The 19,073-nt window shown below is 44.2% G+C and overlaps 2 protein-coding genes across 3 annotated transcripts in view; one reads left to right on the top strand and one right to left on the bottom strand.

Moving 5' to 3' along the window:
- Positions 1–19,073, top strand: part of adra1ab (adrenoceptor alpha 1Ab) — a 195,454-nt gene that overhangs the window by 112,630 nt on the left and 63,751 nt on the right. The window lies entirely within an intron of this gene.
- Positions 1–19,073, bottom strand: part of igsf9a (immunoglobulin superfamily, member 9a) — a 69,090-nt gene that overhangs the window by 34,213 nt on the left and 15,804 nt on the right. The window contains exons 4-7 of the mRNA XM_030435686.1: positions 12,777–12,923; positions 9,269–9,417; positions 6,210–6,321; positions 1,943–2,084 (exon numbers count right to left, since the gene is read on the bottom strand). Coding sequence (XP_030291546.1) covers positions 1,943–2,084; positions 6,210–6,321; positions 9,269–9,417; positions 12,777–12,923 — 550 coding nt within the window. The remainder of the gene's footprint in view (positions 1–1,942; positions 2,085–6,209; positions 6,322–9,268; positions 9,418–12,776; positions 12,924–19,073) is intronic.

Genomic DNA, 19,073 nt, shown 5'->3' with positions numbered 1-19,073 from the left:
TTTTCACACATTAAGGTCCTTAACTTCAATGCACGTCGTAGCATGTTCGCACGTGCGGGTGCTGTGTTTTCATTGCAGCTGATCAGAGTTGGATCTCGTTTCCAAGGGATGTTTTTATTTCACTGGCGTCTGCATTGTGTTGTTACTGTTATGCACCCGCACGTTCAAGCACATTCTTTTCATTGCTTCAAGCTTTTTTACTAGTTGATAGCTGGTGGCAACAACGTGGAGAGAAGTAAAGAACAAGGAATGCATTCAACATGAATGTTAGACTGAAGGATACCCACAATGCATTCAGCATCAAACTTGCCGGGTATTTAATCTGTTTAATTAGCCGGAAACAGACGGTCATTTTTGGGCACTTTTTCCATAAAAAACAGACTTAAAGCAACTTTACAACTTAATTTTAGAAATGATGACGTATCTATATGTTTAATATCGCAATATATAATCAAATATAACATAATGGATTTCATCACTTTTTCCCACCCCAGCTTGTGAGGCACCCTGAGCTCCGCTCCGGCAGCTGTGTCACTCAGCCGTCAACGGTGCAGAGCCGCGTGCTCCCGTGTGATATGTATGACGATGAAATCATATCAACTTCTGGATGTCACCATATCTCTCCAAACTCAACAGGCATAACACTGAGATGCAAAACATTGCAGCAAAGAATCCCCCCCAAAAAAGGGAAGCTGTGCTCCAACTTATAATCCCTGGCACAAAATGTCAAGCCCCGAGCCAGTAACCTTGGTGTTGGTTTTTTTGACGCTGATTAGAATTTCACATCAGAAGCAGGGGGAAAAAAAAAATCCACCTTTTATCATCTCAGGAATATTGCCGATGTACAGCTCTTGCTCCTTCTCTCTCTCTCTCTCTCTCTCTCCCTCTCCTGGGCTGATACTGGAGGAATAAAGTATTCTTTCATCACTCACAGGCTTGATTACCGCAAAGCTCTTTTTCTTTTTTTCTGGTACCAAAGAAGCCTCTCAGTTTTTTGTCTGTCGCGGCCCTTGGATGTGTGTTTGCGTCAGAGCGTTCTCTGCTGCCCGAGCTAACCACAGGTGAAAAGGAAAAAGTTGTGATATAAATTACTTATTGTTCATTTTGACTGATACGGTTCTGCTTCTGTGCCTTTAAATATTTTACCCCCACCTACATACTGTGGCATCCAAAGCTGTAATCTCTGTAGACACAGGCCACTGACATGCTACACTGTCTTTGTGAATGACAAAATAAAACAAGTAGAGGTGCAGAACTTGTATAAGGAGCCATATTTGCCATTCGCCATTCTGCGATCAGGTTTTACAGCTGACGGCTAAAGTGTTGCTATTTTAGTAAAGGTTAAGCTGACTCAACTGTGTCCAGACAGCGCGATAAATGATTAACGATAACACATAAAATATATAAAATGAATGCTGACTGCAATATACATCAGTGTATTTTGTGTCCTCGTACGGTGCACGCTCAGTCGGCAGAACTTGCAGAAGTTGACATGTGCAAGTCCTGAAGCAGAGCACCTCTTTGTTAAAAATCACTCCACAAACGCTGAAAAAAAGCTAATATTTGTCATCAAATCATTCAGCGGACCAGCACGCGGTGCGAGACAGGCTCTTAAAAAATGTCATTTTTATATTTGTCTGGTCCACCAGGACTCCATTTTCATTTTTAGTTGATCTCTCCGATCTTACTGTTTGTCCTCTTTATTTCACATCACTGTCATCGTGTTCCCAATTGTTTTTCTTTTCGGTTGGTTTTCTGCCTCTTTTGCTCAGCAATCTTCCGTGAGCTCGATCTGAATTAGACGTAACAGCCAATCCTGCTGTCCTGGAACATTAAGAAAAACAAAGGGGACATTTTACCCCATCTGCTCAAAAAGTGCTGCACCACACATCAACAGGCGGAGGGGGACTTCTCAGGAACAACGAGTGATGACTGCACTCACTCTATGTGATGGACGTTCTCCCCATCTTTGCGCCACACGTAGGTCATGTTGGGGGGGTCGGCCACCGCCTGGCACTGCAGCAGTGCATTCTGGGACATGTTGAGGGAGGTGCTTTTGGGAGGGACGACGATGACAGGCGGACCTGGTGGGAGGCAGGACACAAAAGACAACATATATGTTCACAAAAATGGCTGCAATAAACAATTAGTGAGTATATAATCATACAGTGCTTCACATTGCTTAAAGACAAACGTGGCAGTTTCCAGCAAAAGGTGGTGGCTCACATGAAAAAAGAAAAAATTAAATAACTCCATCCTCGAGCCGTCACCGCCATCAACATGACATGTATATTCATCATCGCTCGAGTCACGTGTTGGAGGATCTGTCGGTGCGGCATAAGACACTGAGATCATGTTTCTCAGTGAGACTCGAACACAGTAAACCAATAATAATGTCATCTACAGCCAAATACATAAACACATGTCATGCAAACAAAACATTCTCTGGTTTGTCACCGCAACTTTTCGCCTTCATTGGCCATGTTCAACATAGGTACCTTATATGCCATTAACAGTAAGATCAGCGGGAGAGGATGGGGTATAAAGCTGCAGAAATGACTCCAGTGGCTAATCAATTTTGAGAAAAGGACCAACTAACTATCGCTTTTCAAGCAAACATGTCAAACATCTGCTGGTTTCAGCATCTGAAACGTGAGGAGCCGCTGCTTTTCTTTGTCATTTACGACGGTAAATGAAGAGTCTCTTTTGGACAAAAGAATTCGTTTGAAGACGTCACTTTGGGCTCAGTTGGAAATTGTGATGAGCAAGCCACGGATATGTTTTCAGATGAGACAATTTGATTGTTCGTTGCAGCCCTCAAGGATGTTTGCAGGAGCGACGCGCTTAAAAAATGGGAAGAGATAAAGTCAAAATCGATACGTTTGAAGACGAGGAAATCCAGCTGAATGGATGTCACTTCTATTCAAAACTGAATCAACTCTACCCTGCTATTTTCTCGATGTCTACAATGCAAAAAAGACGATGCAGATTTGTCTTCTTATGCTTCAGACATGTGAGAGACTGGAAAAGCTTTTACACTAGACATCAACAGTCAACAGCTCAGTAACATATTGAATAGAGATTTTAAGCCTATGCCCTCTTGGGGGACTCTGATTTGTAGATTCACGGCAGTTTACTGTCAGAGTAGTACTGAAACTGTCAAACGTGCTGTGACAGCAGCTCAGAAAATATATGTTACCCTGATGGAAGTCTATATTACCCAGCGCACAACAAGCAATTGCAGGATTAAACCGTGCTTTTGAGTTCTGCGATACGTGTGTGTCAGGTGTTAAAGTAAAAGCGAGACGTAAAAAGGTGAAGAGGGTATTAAATTAACCAAAGTATCCGCTGTGTCAGATGGAGCCAGGGCACATGAGGGCGGGTTACCCAGGTTCGTAGCTGTGAAGATGAATACTGAAGGGACAAAAACATATCAAATATCACAGCCGTCAAATGAATGTAAATTAGGAACTGTTGAAATCCAGTTGTAAATCCTGGCTTTCCAAACCCTCCCGTCTATTTGGTCATGACACTTTTTCAAACATTAAAACAGCAAAAATACGCAGAAACATATTTTGGCATGCTGCAGCTGTTCCCTGCGTGCCTCTGCTGGACCCAACACATCACAGACAATCTATTTTTCAGTATACCAGAGACCTGCTGTCCTTCGCCTGCACATCCGCAGACTGCGGTGCCTTCAAAACACTCCATTTTACCCTCCGTGCCATAAACGTGATTAGCTACACTGAAGATTGATAATGAACAAGTGTCTATCTGAAGCTGCGCACGCACCTGTTATCAGTTTCTTGTGCCATTAGGACATTATCACAGCAATTTGTGAAACTGTCACAAAATATTATCTGCATGATTAGTGTGCATGGACGATAATCCAAATTGTGTTTTGTGACTTTGAGCGTAACTATCTGCACCACATCTTTTTCGAACAAATAAAACGGAAATGAATTCATGAGCCACGCTGGTGGTCGGGGTGGATGACAGGTGTACATAGTCCAGAACTGCAAAATCAGCATCAGGGCTCTCATCCAGTCGGTGGTTAGGTTTAGGAAACTAATGAACTTTGGTTAAAGTCATGAAAAGATGCTTTCCACGTGAACAGCCCAGATGTCAGGATAAAATCTTGGCAGTTAGCGTCCCCGCAAACAACTGATACGTTCAAATTTGTATTAGCTACACATCATGTTGACACTGCTATGAAACGTGCCAAATCACGTTCACTTATATCTTTGTCAGCTGACTTTAATATCAAGAGGTAGAAGGGACGGTGGGGGCGTTACAGACGAGAAGCCTGCCAAGCTAGTGACCGCAGCTCAAGGCGGTGTTTTAACATTTGTACATTTGAAACCAGTGGACACCTCCGGACAATCTCCAGCTATGTTGGGACCAAATTGGGTGTTGTGAGGCAAAACATGAGCTTTTCCTAACTGTTACCAAGTGTTTTTTTTAGCCTAAACCACAACTAAAGCGAAACTGAAAGCTGAAACTAAAGAAATGTAAAGTTGAAACATACCTGTGGCTTGCAGGTTAGAGAAGTTTCATGTTAAATGTGTTTGTGAAGTAGTGATGTAACGTACTGTTAAGGATCCGGTACACAGTCACAAATTGTCCATTTCAACTGCATAAAAAACAAAAAAAGACAATTCCAGCCCATGCCACGAAAACTGCTGATTTAATTCCATCACGTATATAATTCACCAACTGACGTGATACTGGGTTGGAGGAAATAAATGCAGTTGTTTGAAAGGTTATGAAGGCTGGGCACGCTATGTGAGGATTTGCAGAATGAGCGTATCGATGTACGTGCCTGAGAGTGACACAGACCAAGGACAAGTCACGGCATCATCGTGTTAAGCAACAAGAGGCACATATAGCGTTGAGAGGAGATGAGCTGTGGATCTATGAAGTGCACACAGTGTGTTAAGAATCCTGATTTTCCTTTGACGATTATGCTAAAGCAACTGCTGAAAGGGTCGAACACACTTGTGCAATTCCCTCGGAAGAAAATCGGATACATGAACTGCAGCGCAGCGCTGTAACGGCACATTTATGTCCTCCCTGTACCGTTGCCCACCTCTGACACGTGTGCCATTTGCAAAGCGCTAATAAAGGAGGTGTGACGTTTCACATGTCTCATGTATAAATAATCACATGATCTCTACAGCACTCATTACTGATCAGGTCCATAACCTTTAAAGCTCTATGGATGCATGCATAAGTGACAGTTTAGAGGTTACTTAGGGCTTTCACACTAGCTCCATCCAGCTCAGCCATTAGTCTGGTGTAATCCATCCATATGGCAACCGCTGTTGGGAAAAAAAAAAAAAAAGAGCCCGCCAAAGCCGAGATAATGTGACTAGGACTAAACAGTATTAGGGGCTCATGGTGATTATTATTCAAAATGTGGCCGCTGCCTCTGTGAGATTTCAAAAATGAAGTGAAACCTCGGTGAGACATTATGCCAAATGAAATTTTTCCCCATGCACCGCGCTTCAGACGAGTCCCGGTTCTCCGGAGAAAATCAGCAGTAGGAGTAGGAGTAGGAGTACAGGGAGAAGTCATAAATAAATCCCACAATGTATTATGCAGTGCTGTGTCGGTGTAATCCTGTAATACACAGTAGGATATTTGCATATTCTACATGCATTTGTCCTTAAAGTGGACCGTAAGAAGCTGTCTTTTAATCTGCCAATGGTGTGTTATGCTTTGGAAATATAGGAAACATTCAAGAACGAAAGTGACTAGGGACATTTTTAGAAAAAGTAAAAGAAAAAAAAAGATGTAAATAATATGAATTTGATAACCAGACAACAACATTCTCATTCGGCTCAGCTACAGCCGCCAAACAAGTTCAGAAAACAGACAATTCTCTGAAGCGCAGCCTTTAAAATGATTAAAACACCTGAGTTTCTATCACGATAAAGCAGCCCCCCCCCCCCTCCACAATCCCAGATGATATCCTGTCTCATATCATGATATCAGTGTTATCTTCACAGGAACGGAGCTGAATTCGGCTTGACTTTCTGTTGCCACTCTGTCATATGATGCAAGAGCGAGAAACAGAAAATGTAAATTACGGTGGCTCACAGCCAGTCAGGCACACAGGCATCACAGAGGCTGAAGGAACTGGCAGGCAGACAGACAGAGAGACAGGAAAACAGGCAGACAGACAGGCGGCCCGGGCAACAACTGACCTTTGATCTTCACTTTGGTCACGCGAGTCACGTTCCCCTCCGAGTTGGAGGCGTGGCAGGTGTACTGTCCCGCTGACTGCATGCTCACCGCTCGCAGAGATAACGCTCCGTCCTGGTAAATAAGATGTGACAGTAACTGAGATACGGATGGCTGCAGGTAGCACATATAGATACATACTATAGGTGGTCGGATAGTGGAAGTAAACATAATGTAGTTTCAGTACATTTACTGAAGTATTGTAGTTAAGTACAATCTTAAAGGGACAGAAGCGGTCAAGATTCAAACTCAATGAGGTTATTATACAAACTCACAAATAACTGAAGTGAATAAACAAGCTGTTCTCAGAGGAGAATAAGGTCCCAAGAACACAGTTTGAAGCTGGAAAGGTGGCAGGGTCCGCCACTTATAAACAAAGTAAAACTGTATGAAACTCTGTTGCCCTTTAAGTTCAGTTTGTTTATTTGATTTATTCAGTCAGTAAAATGGAGAGAATTAGTTTATCTAGATTGTTTAGGCTAATTTATTTCCCAAAACTACATAGTGCACCTTTAAGTACTTGTACCCTACGTAAGTACTGAGTGGGAGGGGGGTGGTCCGCCCTCGCTCCTCATCGCTTTAAAAACACAATGTTAATTATCGTATTTGTTTCTATTTCATTCAATCATACTGTATTACACGTAATATTGATAACAAAAGTTTAACTGTTGCTACTATCAAACTATATCATATTTTTATACTTCAAATTTTAACATTCCTTCTACATCATATATGTATTATCACTTTACATTGACCACTAGTTATTTTTTTCATTCTTTTCTGTATCAATCCAAACACACACACACACACACACACACACACACACACACACACACACACAGGTATGATAGATATCCATCCTGGTCCCTCTTCACTGTGATCCACTCTGTACTCACTGACTCATACCATATCACATCACGTCACATACTTCCCCATAATTGCTTTTTGTTATTTCCGAGATGTCTGTCTTATCATTCTCCTGTGTCACTCTCTTTTCTTGTCATGCTGTTCCACCAGTTTAAAAAAAGAAAATGTTAGTATTCAGTATTAGTGTATATATATATTCCATTTTACTCCTCTGTGTTTACTTGACAGCAATAGAGACCAGTCTCTGCAAGGATTTAGATTTTTATGTTTAATGTTTAGATGCAGTGTTTTGCAATATTGTCTGTGAAGTCTGTGTCTGTGAAAGCAGTGTGTAGTTGTGCCAGTGACCCTTGGAGGGAGCCCAACCCCTGTCTTGTTAAAAAAAAACACACAGTGGACTAAATTACCTGCATGTGTTCATAAACCAATTGAACTTTGCTCCACCTCGACCTGCTACAGCAGTAAAATGCTGCTTATGCGCTGATAAAAGAGTCACTGGGGGCATTTTCAGTCGAGTTGCCGGAACAAAAATGTCGGCAGTTACACTAAACGTGTGTGTGTCATACGTACCATGTAAACATTGCTACAATATGTGCCATATGGAGTACACATTACATGTATATGACCTGACGTTCATGTCCTAAGGTGGAGGGGATTGGTGTTAGAATTACAGGGTAGAAGGCAGCCAAGCCAGTGACCAAAGTTCAACACTGTTTCAGCATTTACAAGTGTGAAACCACTGGATATCTTTAGGAAATACTCCGGCCGTTTCCAGAAAAAGTGTTTTCATTTTACGAGATCTCAGGACTTCTCCTCCCATGTTTATGGCGTCCAAAACAGGATTTTTAAGACAAAACATTATTTTTCCTGACCGTAACCAAGCGCATTTTTGTCTAAACCCAACTAGAAAATAAACAGCGCTGTCAAAACATAAAATTGAAAACTGAACCTTAAGAAGTTTGAATATATCCATGGTTTGCAGAAAGACAACATTTACTTGATTACTTTTAATGCTTCAGTTACAGTTTGCTGTTAGAAATTAATATAAGGACTTTTACTCGTAATGGAGTATTCATGTATAGTCTCTTGCATTGGTGCTGTACTTTGATCAGCTATACTTAAAGCACATAGCCAAATAGCTGATGTGATATATTTCATGTTTTAATGATACAATTGATACAATAAATGGACTCAGAAGACAAATAGATCTAGAAAAGTCATACAGTACAGTACACTAAATAGATATGGTGGATACAGTTGATAAATAGTAAAAAAGTTAGAAACACGCATATATCCATGAATCATTAAAGCGTAAATTAAACATACTACAATAAGTTTAAAACTGGTTATGAAATTATTTAATACTGCTACCTCTAAATGACCTATATATGCAAATCGGACCATCAGCAAGAGGACTGATGATGTCTTTATAGACAGGAGCATATGTTTACATTTTCTAAGGCAAGGTTTGGCATTTAAAAGGAAGCAGGAGGAGATTTTCCTGTAGAAAGATGTTATGGTTATGGCTGATGCTGGAGTCGGTTCAGAGGTTAAATAGGCCTGGCATCCCGGACAGCCCCGGAAGCCTATGACAGAAGCATACTCATCACCTAAATAGGAGGGAGCACAGGAAGTGGATGCAGCGGACCAGAAAACTGACCTGATGATCAGTGTACACAGCATCCTCTGACCACCCCCCTCCAGCTGGACCAGCCGAACCAAATTACAGCTAAGATAACCAGGCTTGTGTCAGCAGCGGGATTCAAAATAAATTGCTTATTCCTTTCACTCGTTTCCAACACAAATCGAAAAAATCTCCAGGGTGGGTGCTGCTCATACCGCTTTTGTCCACAGGGGCTGGCAGAATCACCACAAATGAAAGTTTCTTCTAGCTGAGGGGTAGGACTGCGTATGTGAGAAAAGTTGCCTTGTGGGTACTGTAGGCGGCAGGTTTTGGAAAAGAAGAATGAGTGGAATAAAAAAAGCCATATCTCCATTTTATCCATAACTGAACTGCGCCTGCATTACCCACAATGCCACTTAACCACTGAATGACATAATTAGTAGAAATGTATCAGATTACATTTTTAACCCACATTAACATGAAAAATTGGTGGCATAACCCTTTAACGCATACACAACTGTCCAAACATACCTGATAAATTCTCCTTGGAATCACACTTCCGTCTTTTAGCCAGGTGATGGTCGGGGTAGGGCTTCCATTAGCGCCGCAGGAAAGAGAGAGATGGCTTCCAACCATAGCGTCCACCTCGGGGGGCGGGGCTTCAGTGAAGGTGGGTGGGGCTGGGGAAGAAGAACATTAGGGTGAACATGTAACTAAACACATCCATGCGCCTAGAGAACCACCACTGTTTAAGACACACAATCATTCTGTGTGTCAGATATGGACACTTCACTGTCTCCAGCAAAAGACGAATATAAATATAAAGTTCCACGCTCTCGTTCAGGCAGCAGCAACTGCAAAGAGAGAAGCCGGACCAGCAGACAATAAATCTTTGTTCTCAGCTGTCCTCCGTTTTTTTTTTTTTTCCAGTTCATACACATGACAGCGGCTCGGCCTTGTTTGTCAACAGCCGCGGCCTGCGTGCAGTTTCCTGACATCAAGTTACATTATGATTTCACACGCCGCAAGTAGAAATGTCAGCTACGCTGCCTTTTAGATCCGCTAACGTGGAGGTTTCGCTGCCGTTTTGGGTTCTTAGATCTCGTCGGAGAGCAGACACCCAAAAACATAAACAAAGCACTCGCAACTTCACCAGTTTATTACAATCATCATTCTCTTATCGTATGTATTATAAATACGCAGACGTGTTCTGAGTCTGGAAATGGCTTTAGTATTTTCTTTTTTTCTTTTTTTCTCTTATCTGAGCTACAGGGTGAGATGTTCGCGTCAATGTCTGTACAAAGGAGGGACCTTGTGAGACTTTTGCAAAAACACCTGCCAAATACTTACTCCCGCTGCATGAAAACCAAGCTTTTGTATGCGAAATTCGTCACACACGAAGACTGAAAATAATCTCAAATGTTGAAGCCGAGGCCACGAAGCTTTGAAATCATACGGAGAATATGCAGGTTCCATCATTTTTTCATGCACTGGTCAATGTTGAGATTTTCGGGCTCAAATGTTGAGGATGCGGGGGGGGGGGGGGGCTTCTGCAGGGCACGTCAGTTAAGTTGCAGCCGAGGCCTCAAACAACCGGAGTCATAACCTGTTATAATTCTCATCTCTAACCCGAGTCTCACACAGACCAGCGCTGTGAAACTGTCTCCCCTCACTTTGATCTGCCGATGCTTTGTTCTGTATGTTGCCGCGGAGAGTCACAGCTAAGGTTTGCTCAAACACACAAACTTCAAAGCGCAAAAATAATGATGCATGTTTCATATGCAGATGTATTATTTAAAGCTATCAATAGGTGTGATGATAACTTTAGTCAGGGATGAGTCTCTCCCTGAAAACCTGCGTGAAGAACATCAGAAGTTATCCAAATTACCTGATCCGTCACGAAAGGTTTTATTTCTTTAAAAAAAAAAAGAGGCGTTTAAAAAGTTTTCACAACAGTTGCTTTGACTTCTTTTTGAAGCTTAAGTCTCAAGAGTTTGCAGCGCCTGTCATGAAATGTTCTTTAAAAACAGTGTCTGACAGATTAAATGATGTTACAGACAGGGTGGGTGGAAGGTTTTTAATTAAAAGTGCACCTTCAATTAGACTGAAGTGCTCCACGGGGCTGAAAAACACAACATCAAAATGTACGGACGACCCACAGCTTTGCATTTTTTTTCTTTCCCGGCCACGATGTGGACGGCTGCTGAAATCATGTCGTTGCATAGGAAGCGACAAGTTTAAATGTAGGAGCCGCAAAACGTGCTTTTGACGCAGCAGAGGCCGGCTCCCTCCAGAGAACACTGGATTCAAAAGAGCGAAATTACACACTGTCAAACATTCATCTGGAGCGGCCAGTCAGAGTAAATAAAGGACCGAGTACACAGTGTGTGTTGCAACGGGATGATTAAGGAATCCGAGGTCATCTCTTGCTGTCACTGGAGGCCTGCTTAGTGAAGTTTGATATTGAACTAAAAACTGTGAGAAAATCGAGCTAAGAAACGAGAGATCAGGGAATATGTTTGAGTTTAGTTGTTGTTCTGCACTGATGGCATGGCAGGGGGCAATACTTTAGATTCTGACTGTCTGTCCGTGCTACACTACATTGTTACATGCTAGTTGTTAGCCTCATCTGTGATTCAAATCAGCGCTGAGATTACAGGACCCACTGCAGAGAGTTCAGGCCCGGTGTTGGACTCAGTGGTGATGCACTCATGGTGAAACCTTTCCATACCTGACTAGAGGCCATCTAATCTAAAAAAACTAGCACGTAGGGCTGGGAGTTTGGGGCAACACTGAGAAACCCTTGTGTTCTTGGTCCATGGAGCCAAGAACGTTTGAATTGCTGGATGTAGATTTACCGGAACCTTCCGCACAGCTTACTGTGTGGCCAACAGAACATCTGCACTTCCGGGTCAGCCCTCCATTACCTTGACAGGGATTTAAAACAATTTATCCATATTCTCTTTGAGACTTTCAAAGTGTTATCGGACTCAGTAAATCAAAATTCTGATAACGAAACAAGACATTTCGAAGGGGTCGTGAGAACTCAAAGAAAAAAAAGGGCATCCGGAATTTCACAGCTGCCTGTTACGGTCGTCATGTCAGGTTTAGAGCTCGGCGCTGTTAAACGTGGCCTGATTGATTGTCACCAGTGGGCAGACCCGCGAAGGACAAACAGATAGCTAGCTAAATGCTACCTAAACCCCCGCTATAATGTGGGTGAAACACAACAGTGTGTGACAGCTGCTGATCTATTCTCCGCAGGTGTTAGAATAAGTACGTGCTAACGCTGCCCAGCTAGGCTAACTAGGCTCTACTAGTGAAATACAAATGTTTAGCCACAGAGTTTCGCATCGAAATGTTGTGTAGGAACAGATGTCTTAAAGGCAGTCATTAAGTGCATCATGGGAGCTGACAGTGCGTCTCCTAGCAACACCGACCCTCAACTTTTCAGTCAAGTGCTGCCATGGGAAACACCCACCGAGCGGCTCAGAGCGTGGAAACTGCCTCAACAAATACGTTTCGAAAAGATATTCCTCCTTAATTACACCCAACGGCTGTAGCGTCACGTTCAAGTGTGCGCTCACACAAAAGGTATGTATTTAATTAAAAACGTGTGACTCGTGTGTAACATTCGTGTCAGATTTCTACGAGCCCACGCTTATCACATATTTGATGTTTCCTCTGTGATCGAAAAACTTTTTTATAATTCTGAGCGGTTGGTGCCTGACTGTATCTGATGCTCGGTGGTTCAGACGCATAACGCTCCAAGTTCCCGGTCCTCTGCTGCGCCCTGTGGAATTCAAACTGAGGAGCTCTGACTTCTTGTGTTCTGACTGACGTGCCAGGCGAGCGGCGCGTCTTATGTAACGCCACCAAACCTTATTTATTTACCTTTCACATTTGGATTGCTGATTTTTGCCTCATGAAGCTAAATATAATCGCCTCTCAAGCCATAGGCATGAAGCCAAAGCACACACACACACACACACACACACACACACACAAACAAACACATACACTACTACGTGACCCTCACCAGTTACAGAGAGCACAGTCCAGGTGCCATTTTGCAGCTCATCTGTGGGTTCATCCAGTAAGAGGATTCGACACTCGTACGAGCCCTGGTCATCCAGCAGCAGGCCCTCCAGCCTAAGGGCGGTGACTCGGACCAGAGACACCCGACCTGTGGAAACACAGTACAGTTAAAGAGGTGAGAGTGCGGCGCGTGAAGAGCCATGAGACAGGCCCACTGCGCGTGATGCTGATTCCACTTGTCATTTCTCAGGTCTGAATTGTGCGGAACAGTCAGAGTGTGAAACTCTCCCGTGCTGACAGAGAACATTGTCCTGAAACGTAGCCTCGAACACCGTCACGCGCACGCAGACGCACACAGGCAGCAGGCTGACACGCGCGCGCGTGCAAACTTGGAAACGTGATCTCACGGTTGCCAGGTGACGGCTCCCTCGAGCCGGACTGAAGCTTTGCAACATCAACCCTTTATCTTCTCCGGTCCGCAGCTCACACCTCCCTGTGTCCGTGTGGTTTCACACTTTATCAGACACATAATCGTCCGGTGGCCTGACAGAATGTAACGCCGTCTGAGAAGAAGCCGTCAATGAAGGGCATTACGTAAGGACTCAAGTCTTCCCTCTGCATCGTCTCAGAAATAACAACATGTTAGCGGCGAACACACACACTGCAGCGTGGAAGCCTCGGTGCCACCGGGATGGCCGTGTTGTGACGGTAATTATTAACAGAGGCTGTGATTTTTGGTGACTGTAGCAGGGAGGGGGACAGTCCTGACAGTCAAAAAGAAACCAGGAAGTTAGAGTTAGGTATGTTGGCAGTGATAACACGCCTTATTTACTTTTCCAAGCTGCCAAAGGGGACTAAATCCACAGGGGGGGGAGAGAGTAGGGAGGGTTTAAAGCCGAGCAAAACACACATCAGCATACACTCGGGGGATTAGTGCATTTCAGAATCCTACCCTTTGACCCCTGGCAGTTTTTTTTCCCTCGCCTGCTCTCATGTTTACTGGCGCAGTGTGATATAGGTCACTACAGCACCTCGGAGGGAAGGTTGTGCCGAGGACTGGGATGCTGTGGGACCAACCGCGTGTAATCAGATAAGAGGGAAGGGGAAGGGCGGGGGCGGAAGTGAAGCCAGGGAGCGTGAACTAATGCCACTCCTGCCGCCTGTTTTGAAAAATGCATGACTGCAAGAGATTTCAAATCAAGGTAAATTGAGTGTGCGGCCAGATGCGAGGGAGAGCGGGGGGGCCAGAGCAAGAGCCTCTCAGCGGCAGCACAGGCTGCAGCGAGTTCTGAGCGTGCAAACAAATGAAGAGCGTAGTCAAAACAGGTGAATTTAACTTGGACATTAACATTTCCCTTTTGCTTTATTCAGTCTCAAGTCAGTCTGAAGGTTAAGGTAACTAAAGATAACAGTTATGAGGAGATCAGTCACAAATAAATATGACTTTTGTGATAACAATCAGTTTTCAATGGTCCATTCTGAAAATAAAAGGATGGGTGTTTTATTTATTCTTGAGAGCATTTATTCATTGAGGCGTGCAGCAGAAAATGCAGCAGCACTGCTATCTGTATTACTAACTAGTATTGAATTTTCATTTATTTTTTCGCTGATTCAATTTGCCAGTGTATTTATTCGCTAATAGAATCTGCGCTCTTGTAAAGATCGGTCCGTCACTTTATGGCCAGATTTATTTTTGTGCACGTCCCAATTAAGAGAAATCCTGATGCTCGTTAACGCAGCATTAGTTGCAGCGTGCCTCTGACTTTGTGGCGACTGTTTCAGGGTGCAGAGCCTCCCCCTGTTTCAATATCCCTGTGCCCAAATCCGGGGGAATAAAAAAATGGATTTCCCTATTTGCTGTGGAGGAGCTTCAGCGAACCTGCTCACAGCCCTGACCTCAGCCCCAACCAAGTCCAGCACCTGTGGGATGAACTGGAACACCCATTGTGAGTCAGACCTCGTTAACGCTGGACTTGGACTGGACCCCCCCCCTTTTTTTTTTTTTTTTTTTTTTTTTAAAAAAGAATGAAGAATCTAACAATCAGATCTGGGGGAAAAAGTTCAGCGTCCACAAACTTTTGGCCGATTGGAGGATATACGGGTTACATCAATTTTCATTCGTGCAGCCACTCAAGAGAAAACATCCAAAACACACATTCAGATTTCTGTTCCAGCAGTGTATGCAAATTGGTGCACATTTAATTAAAAAATGCCTGATTTGCATATGTAATCATGGAATATCATAAAGCTTGTCACACAAAAGTGAGAAAGTGATCATCTGGGGAGGTTTCATGGCGATATCAGTTGGTTATCATTTTTTTTTTTTCACCCTGTCCACGTGTAGTGTCTTCTCTGATAAATCCCCCTCAGTGAAATGTTGCATTGTGGGTAATTTAGGCACCAGGTTTTGAAAAAGGAAGAAGAAAGCACGGAACAAAAAAGGTTCTGGTACCGCTCTATCTACTCAGATAAAACGTTTTTAAACTGCCAATAATGAGGGCCAACAGTGTTATAGGAGTGCAATGCTAGACCAGCTTCTAAAAACTTGGTGCCCTCATGAATGAACGATCTGATTATGGGTCAGTATCAATATTAGTTCTGTCTAAAAACACTGTTGGTCGATCCGTAGTTGAGATTTTACAGGCATCCATATAAATAAATACAAAAATCTTCCCTGTGCCGGTGTTTGTCCAGCATTTGGTCATTAAGCATCTAATCTCCTGCTATAAATTAGCCTCCGTATAGCTGCTGTAAGTGACTCAAAACTGACTTCAAGCTCTGCTGGGACAGAAACTAAAATGATGCCACAGATAGTGAGGCAGGTAACCAGATACGGGTGCTACGGCAGGGACTGAAAACGACACCGTCAACAGGTAGATGCCCCACCCCCACCACCTCCACCACAAACACTCACTCCACCACCACCACCACCACCACCACCAGCTCCTCCTCCTCCTCGTCCTCCTCCTCATGTTGCCTTCCCCGCTCCACCTCCCCTCTGCTCACTGACTCCATTACATCAGCCAGAGAGCAGCTTGACAATCAGTTCATCTCTCGCACACACCGCTGACCGCTGCATTCACTTGCCAAACTGTCTCAAACTGAAGCCCGCCCACCCTCCACCCCCCCGCCCATCCCCGGAGGCTCCGTCCCTTCAATACACTCTCAGGTGACAGAAACACTAAACCTTTCAGCGATGTCAGAAACACAGCCTTCTCAGATGAGAGGGTTGAAAACTGTAAAGACTCAGGCTAGGTTATTAAACGCAACGGTCGTTATCTTTCTTAAGATATTCGCTTTCAGAGGGATACGTGAAAAATGATCCGCATTCAGCTGAAATACCAATTAAAAACCTTTGTGTGGCGTCGTCTGAGGAGATCAAACTGCAGACTGAAGATCTTTTTTAATTGATTGGCTGTGTAATAATCTCACACGTAAAAAAAAAAAAAAAAACATGTTGCGTCTGACCCTCCCCTTTGTTATACACTCTGTTAAACCTTGATTTTGACTGGTGCCGCATTTGCTTTGATTCCTGTTTTAGGTTTATGTCAGTGAAAAGCACTGATCCGTCAAAACAGTGAACTTTGATACGACACATTTTCGAACAAAATCAACAATGACAGGTTGGAGATATCTTATAAAACTCACTCAATGGAACACTTACAGAAGGCCACAGTGTGTTTTATACAGAGTGAAGGACGCTCTGGAGATATTGATTTTCTCTCTTCCGGAATGGACACGTAACATTTTGGGAATTAAGTTTTTAAATGATGAAACAAATCGTCTTCAGGTTGGAATCAATGGGATGGGGGGGGGGGGCGAAGTGTCTTGTTTGGTTTGACAGGCCCCCGCGTGGAAAAATTATATAAATTCAATACCATTTTCGCACGACGCCGACGTTTTATGTCCCCTGAGAATGTGGTATCGGCGGGCAGGGAGCCCACGTCTTTCTCTGAGCGATGCCGTCAGCTCTTGGCAGGCTCGCGTCGAGCCGTTCGGGTTTCGGTTGGAGAAAGGAGGCAGATAAGGTTTCACTCCGAGCTGCTCGTTGCTCTACTAAAGCTCCACTGTGTGATGGTTTGAAATCTGAATTTAGGAGCTTTCTCACTGTCAAAAAAAAATTTAAAATAAAAAAGCGAAGCCGCCTCGCTTCTTTAAAACGGACGTGAATAATCCCACCGCAAACTCTCATGTTTGTCCACGCGGGGAAGGAAGCACATTAGCCGTGTTAGCAGTGTGTAATGTGTTACGCCTGCACACAGCCTGCTCCTGCTGATTGTGATGGGATTTACATGCGAACAGTGTATTTATACAGCTGTATTTTTATGGAGTCAGCAGCTGTATGGCTGCTGAGGGACGTTTTCTGTCCTCTTCACAGAGCAGACGCTAATCCTCTGATCTTTACTGCTCTATTACAACAAATACATTTAAACCCTTTTAGCTCTTAACACTCTCGGGGGAGCAATCGCAAGGAAATCTAATGTATCTGACACCCGGTGGGGCTGCAAAGGGGCTCGAACACAAAGAATATTAATGGAGGAGGTGACCCGCAATCAGGGAGGTTCAAGCTTTATCCTCTTAAGGTGGCGATGAGGGAGGAACGGTGGAAGAAAGTGAGCCTCGGCAGCCGAAGGAGTCACGTACCAATCCCAGCCACTAAGCAACAGTTGGACTCCTGAATGGTCCTGAAGCAAAAAAAACCACTGCGACACCGGAGAACATTCACGGCCCGGGGAGGTGAAATCCACACCAGGGGGGTTCCACCTCTGAAGCGTTACTTTCCCATGCTGCACCTGTTACCTTCACACCGGCCAGTACCTGTGAGAAAAGCCTGAGCTCAGCGTCCGATCGGACAAAGCACCTTTTTCAGACCTTTTGTGTGCGCCAAGAACAGCCGCTCTTCTGTTTGTCACCGGAGAGCGTGTGATTAGCGTACCAGTCCCTTTTTAAAGCGGGTGCTCACTTACGAGTGCTAAGAAGTGCAATTCGTGAGCCAAAGGGCACGCAAACTTTAGGGTTTTCCACTAACAGTATCGCCCCAGCTTCCCTCTGAGACTAACACCCGGCGTAATGAGGTGTGACATCAGCGGCGCGTTGAAGGATCGTCCTCGGAGTCAGCCACAAAAGGCTACTGTCTTTTATGAGCCCGGGCTGGAATTAAAGTCTGCCCCGCTCCCACTTACGATAATTCATCAGCCAAGGTTCACCCTGACTTTATTGCTATGTAAATGTCCGTATCGTATTTCCTGCTCGCTCAGGGGGTGAGATGAGGGAGTGGCATTCGACTCAAATGAGAAAGGCCCTGGCTCAGCTGAATGCAGGCTCTGATCCTTCGACAAATACACACCTAAGAGTGATGATTAGTGCTCTTTACTGTGTGTCAGTACAACCAATAAACCCGCGACACCAAAGGGTTTTCCTACATTGTGATAAAACGGCGGCCTGAAGGATGAGGCTGGCAATGTTCCGTACTTTAAGGGCGAATCAACAATAAACCGATCCTCCGAACAGGCCTTTTTATGTCTGGCCCAAATCCTGACTCTGAGGTCACCGGGCGAACGCTGTCAGACCATATTCTCACGGTGGCCATCACGCGCAAGGTGGGAAGCTGGCATGCCGATATAACTGTAATGCAGGTGGTATAAATGTACAGAAGCTGGCACAAGCATTCCATGACTCCCTGACTGATTAGCTGAATTAAAAATAAACCTATACATTGTGAACGAACGCTGTAGCGCCCATCTGACAGCCCGAGATGAGGAGGAGACAATGGACAGACGATGCGGCGGTGCCGCCCGTCATGTTTACTTGACATTGCTCTGAAGCTCAGACGCCTCCTCTCTCCTCGTGTCTCGAACACCAATCTCCTCCAATCGCATCCCGCGTGACGGGACCGAGGGAAGGAGTCGAGAATAGGCAAACAGAAAGGAGAAGGTGGGGGCGGGCCTTTTTTTTCACACGCTGGATCTTAAAGTTCCCATATCCTGCAAAGTGGACCTTAAGGATCGCACATCTTAGGTCATTTGCCTTTGATTAATGTGATTCATTCTCTGTTGGTCGATCAATGTGGTTTCTCGTTTCCCCTCCCGCCCCCCTTTTCTTTATCTCCCGTTAAGTATCTTTCAAAAATTGGTAAAGCTCGAAATCGACTCGTTCCGTGCCGTCTGAGAGTATCTCACGCTGTATTAGCCTCTTCCCGCGATTTGTTGAAGCCCACGCTGGTTACAAAAAAATCTTTAAAACTCCATCAAGTAGAAATACTCTCGATGGCTTGTGAACCACTTTTTCTACAAAGCAA

Source organism: Sparus aurata, chromosome 12 (genome assembly GCF_900880675.1).
Source record: "Sparus aurata chromosome 12, fSpaAur1.1, whole genome shotgun sequence".
NCBI classification, from domain to species: Eukaryota; Metazoa; Chordata; class Actinopteri; order Spariformes; family Sparidae; genus Sparus; species Sparus aurata.
This window is presented reverse-complemented; position numbering and strand designations above follow the sequence as displayed.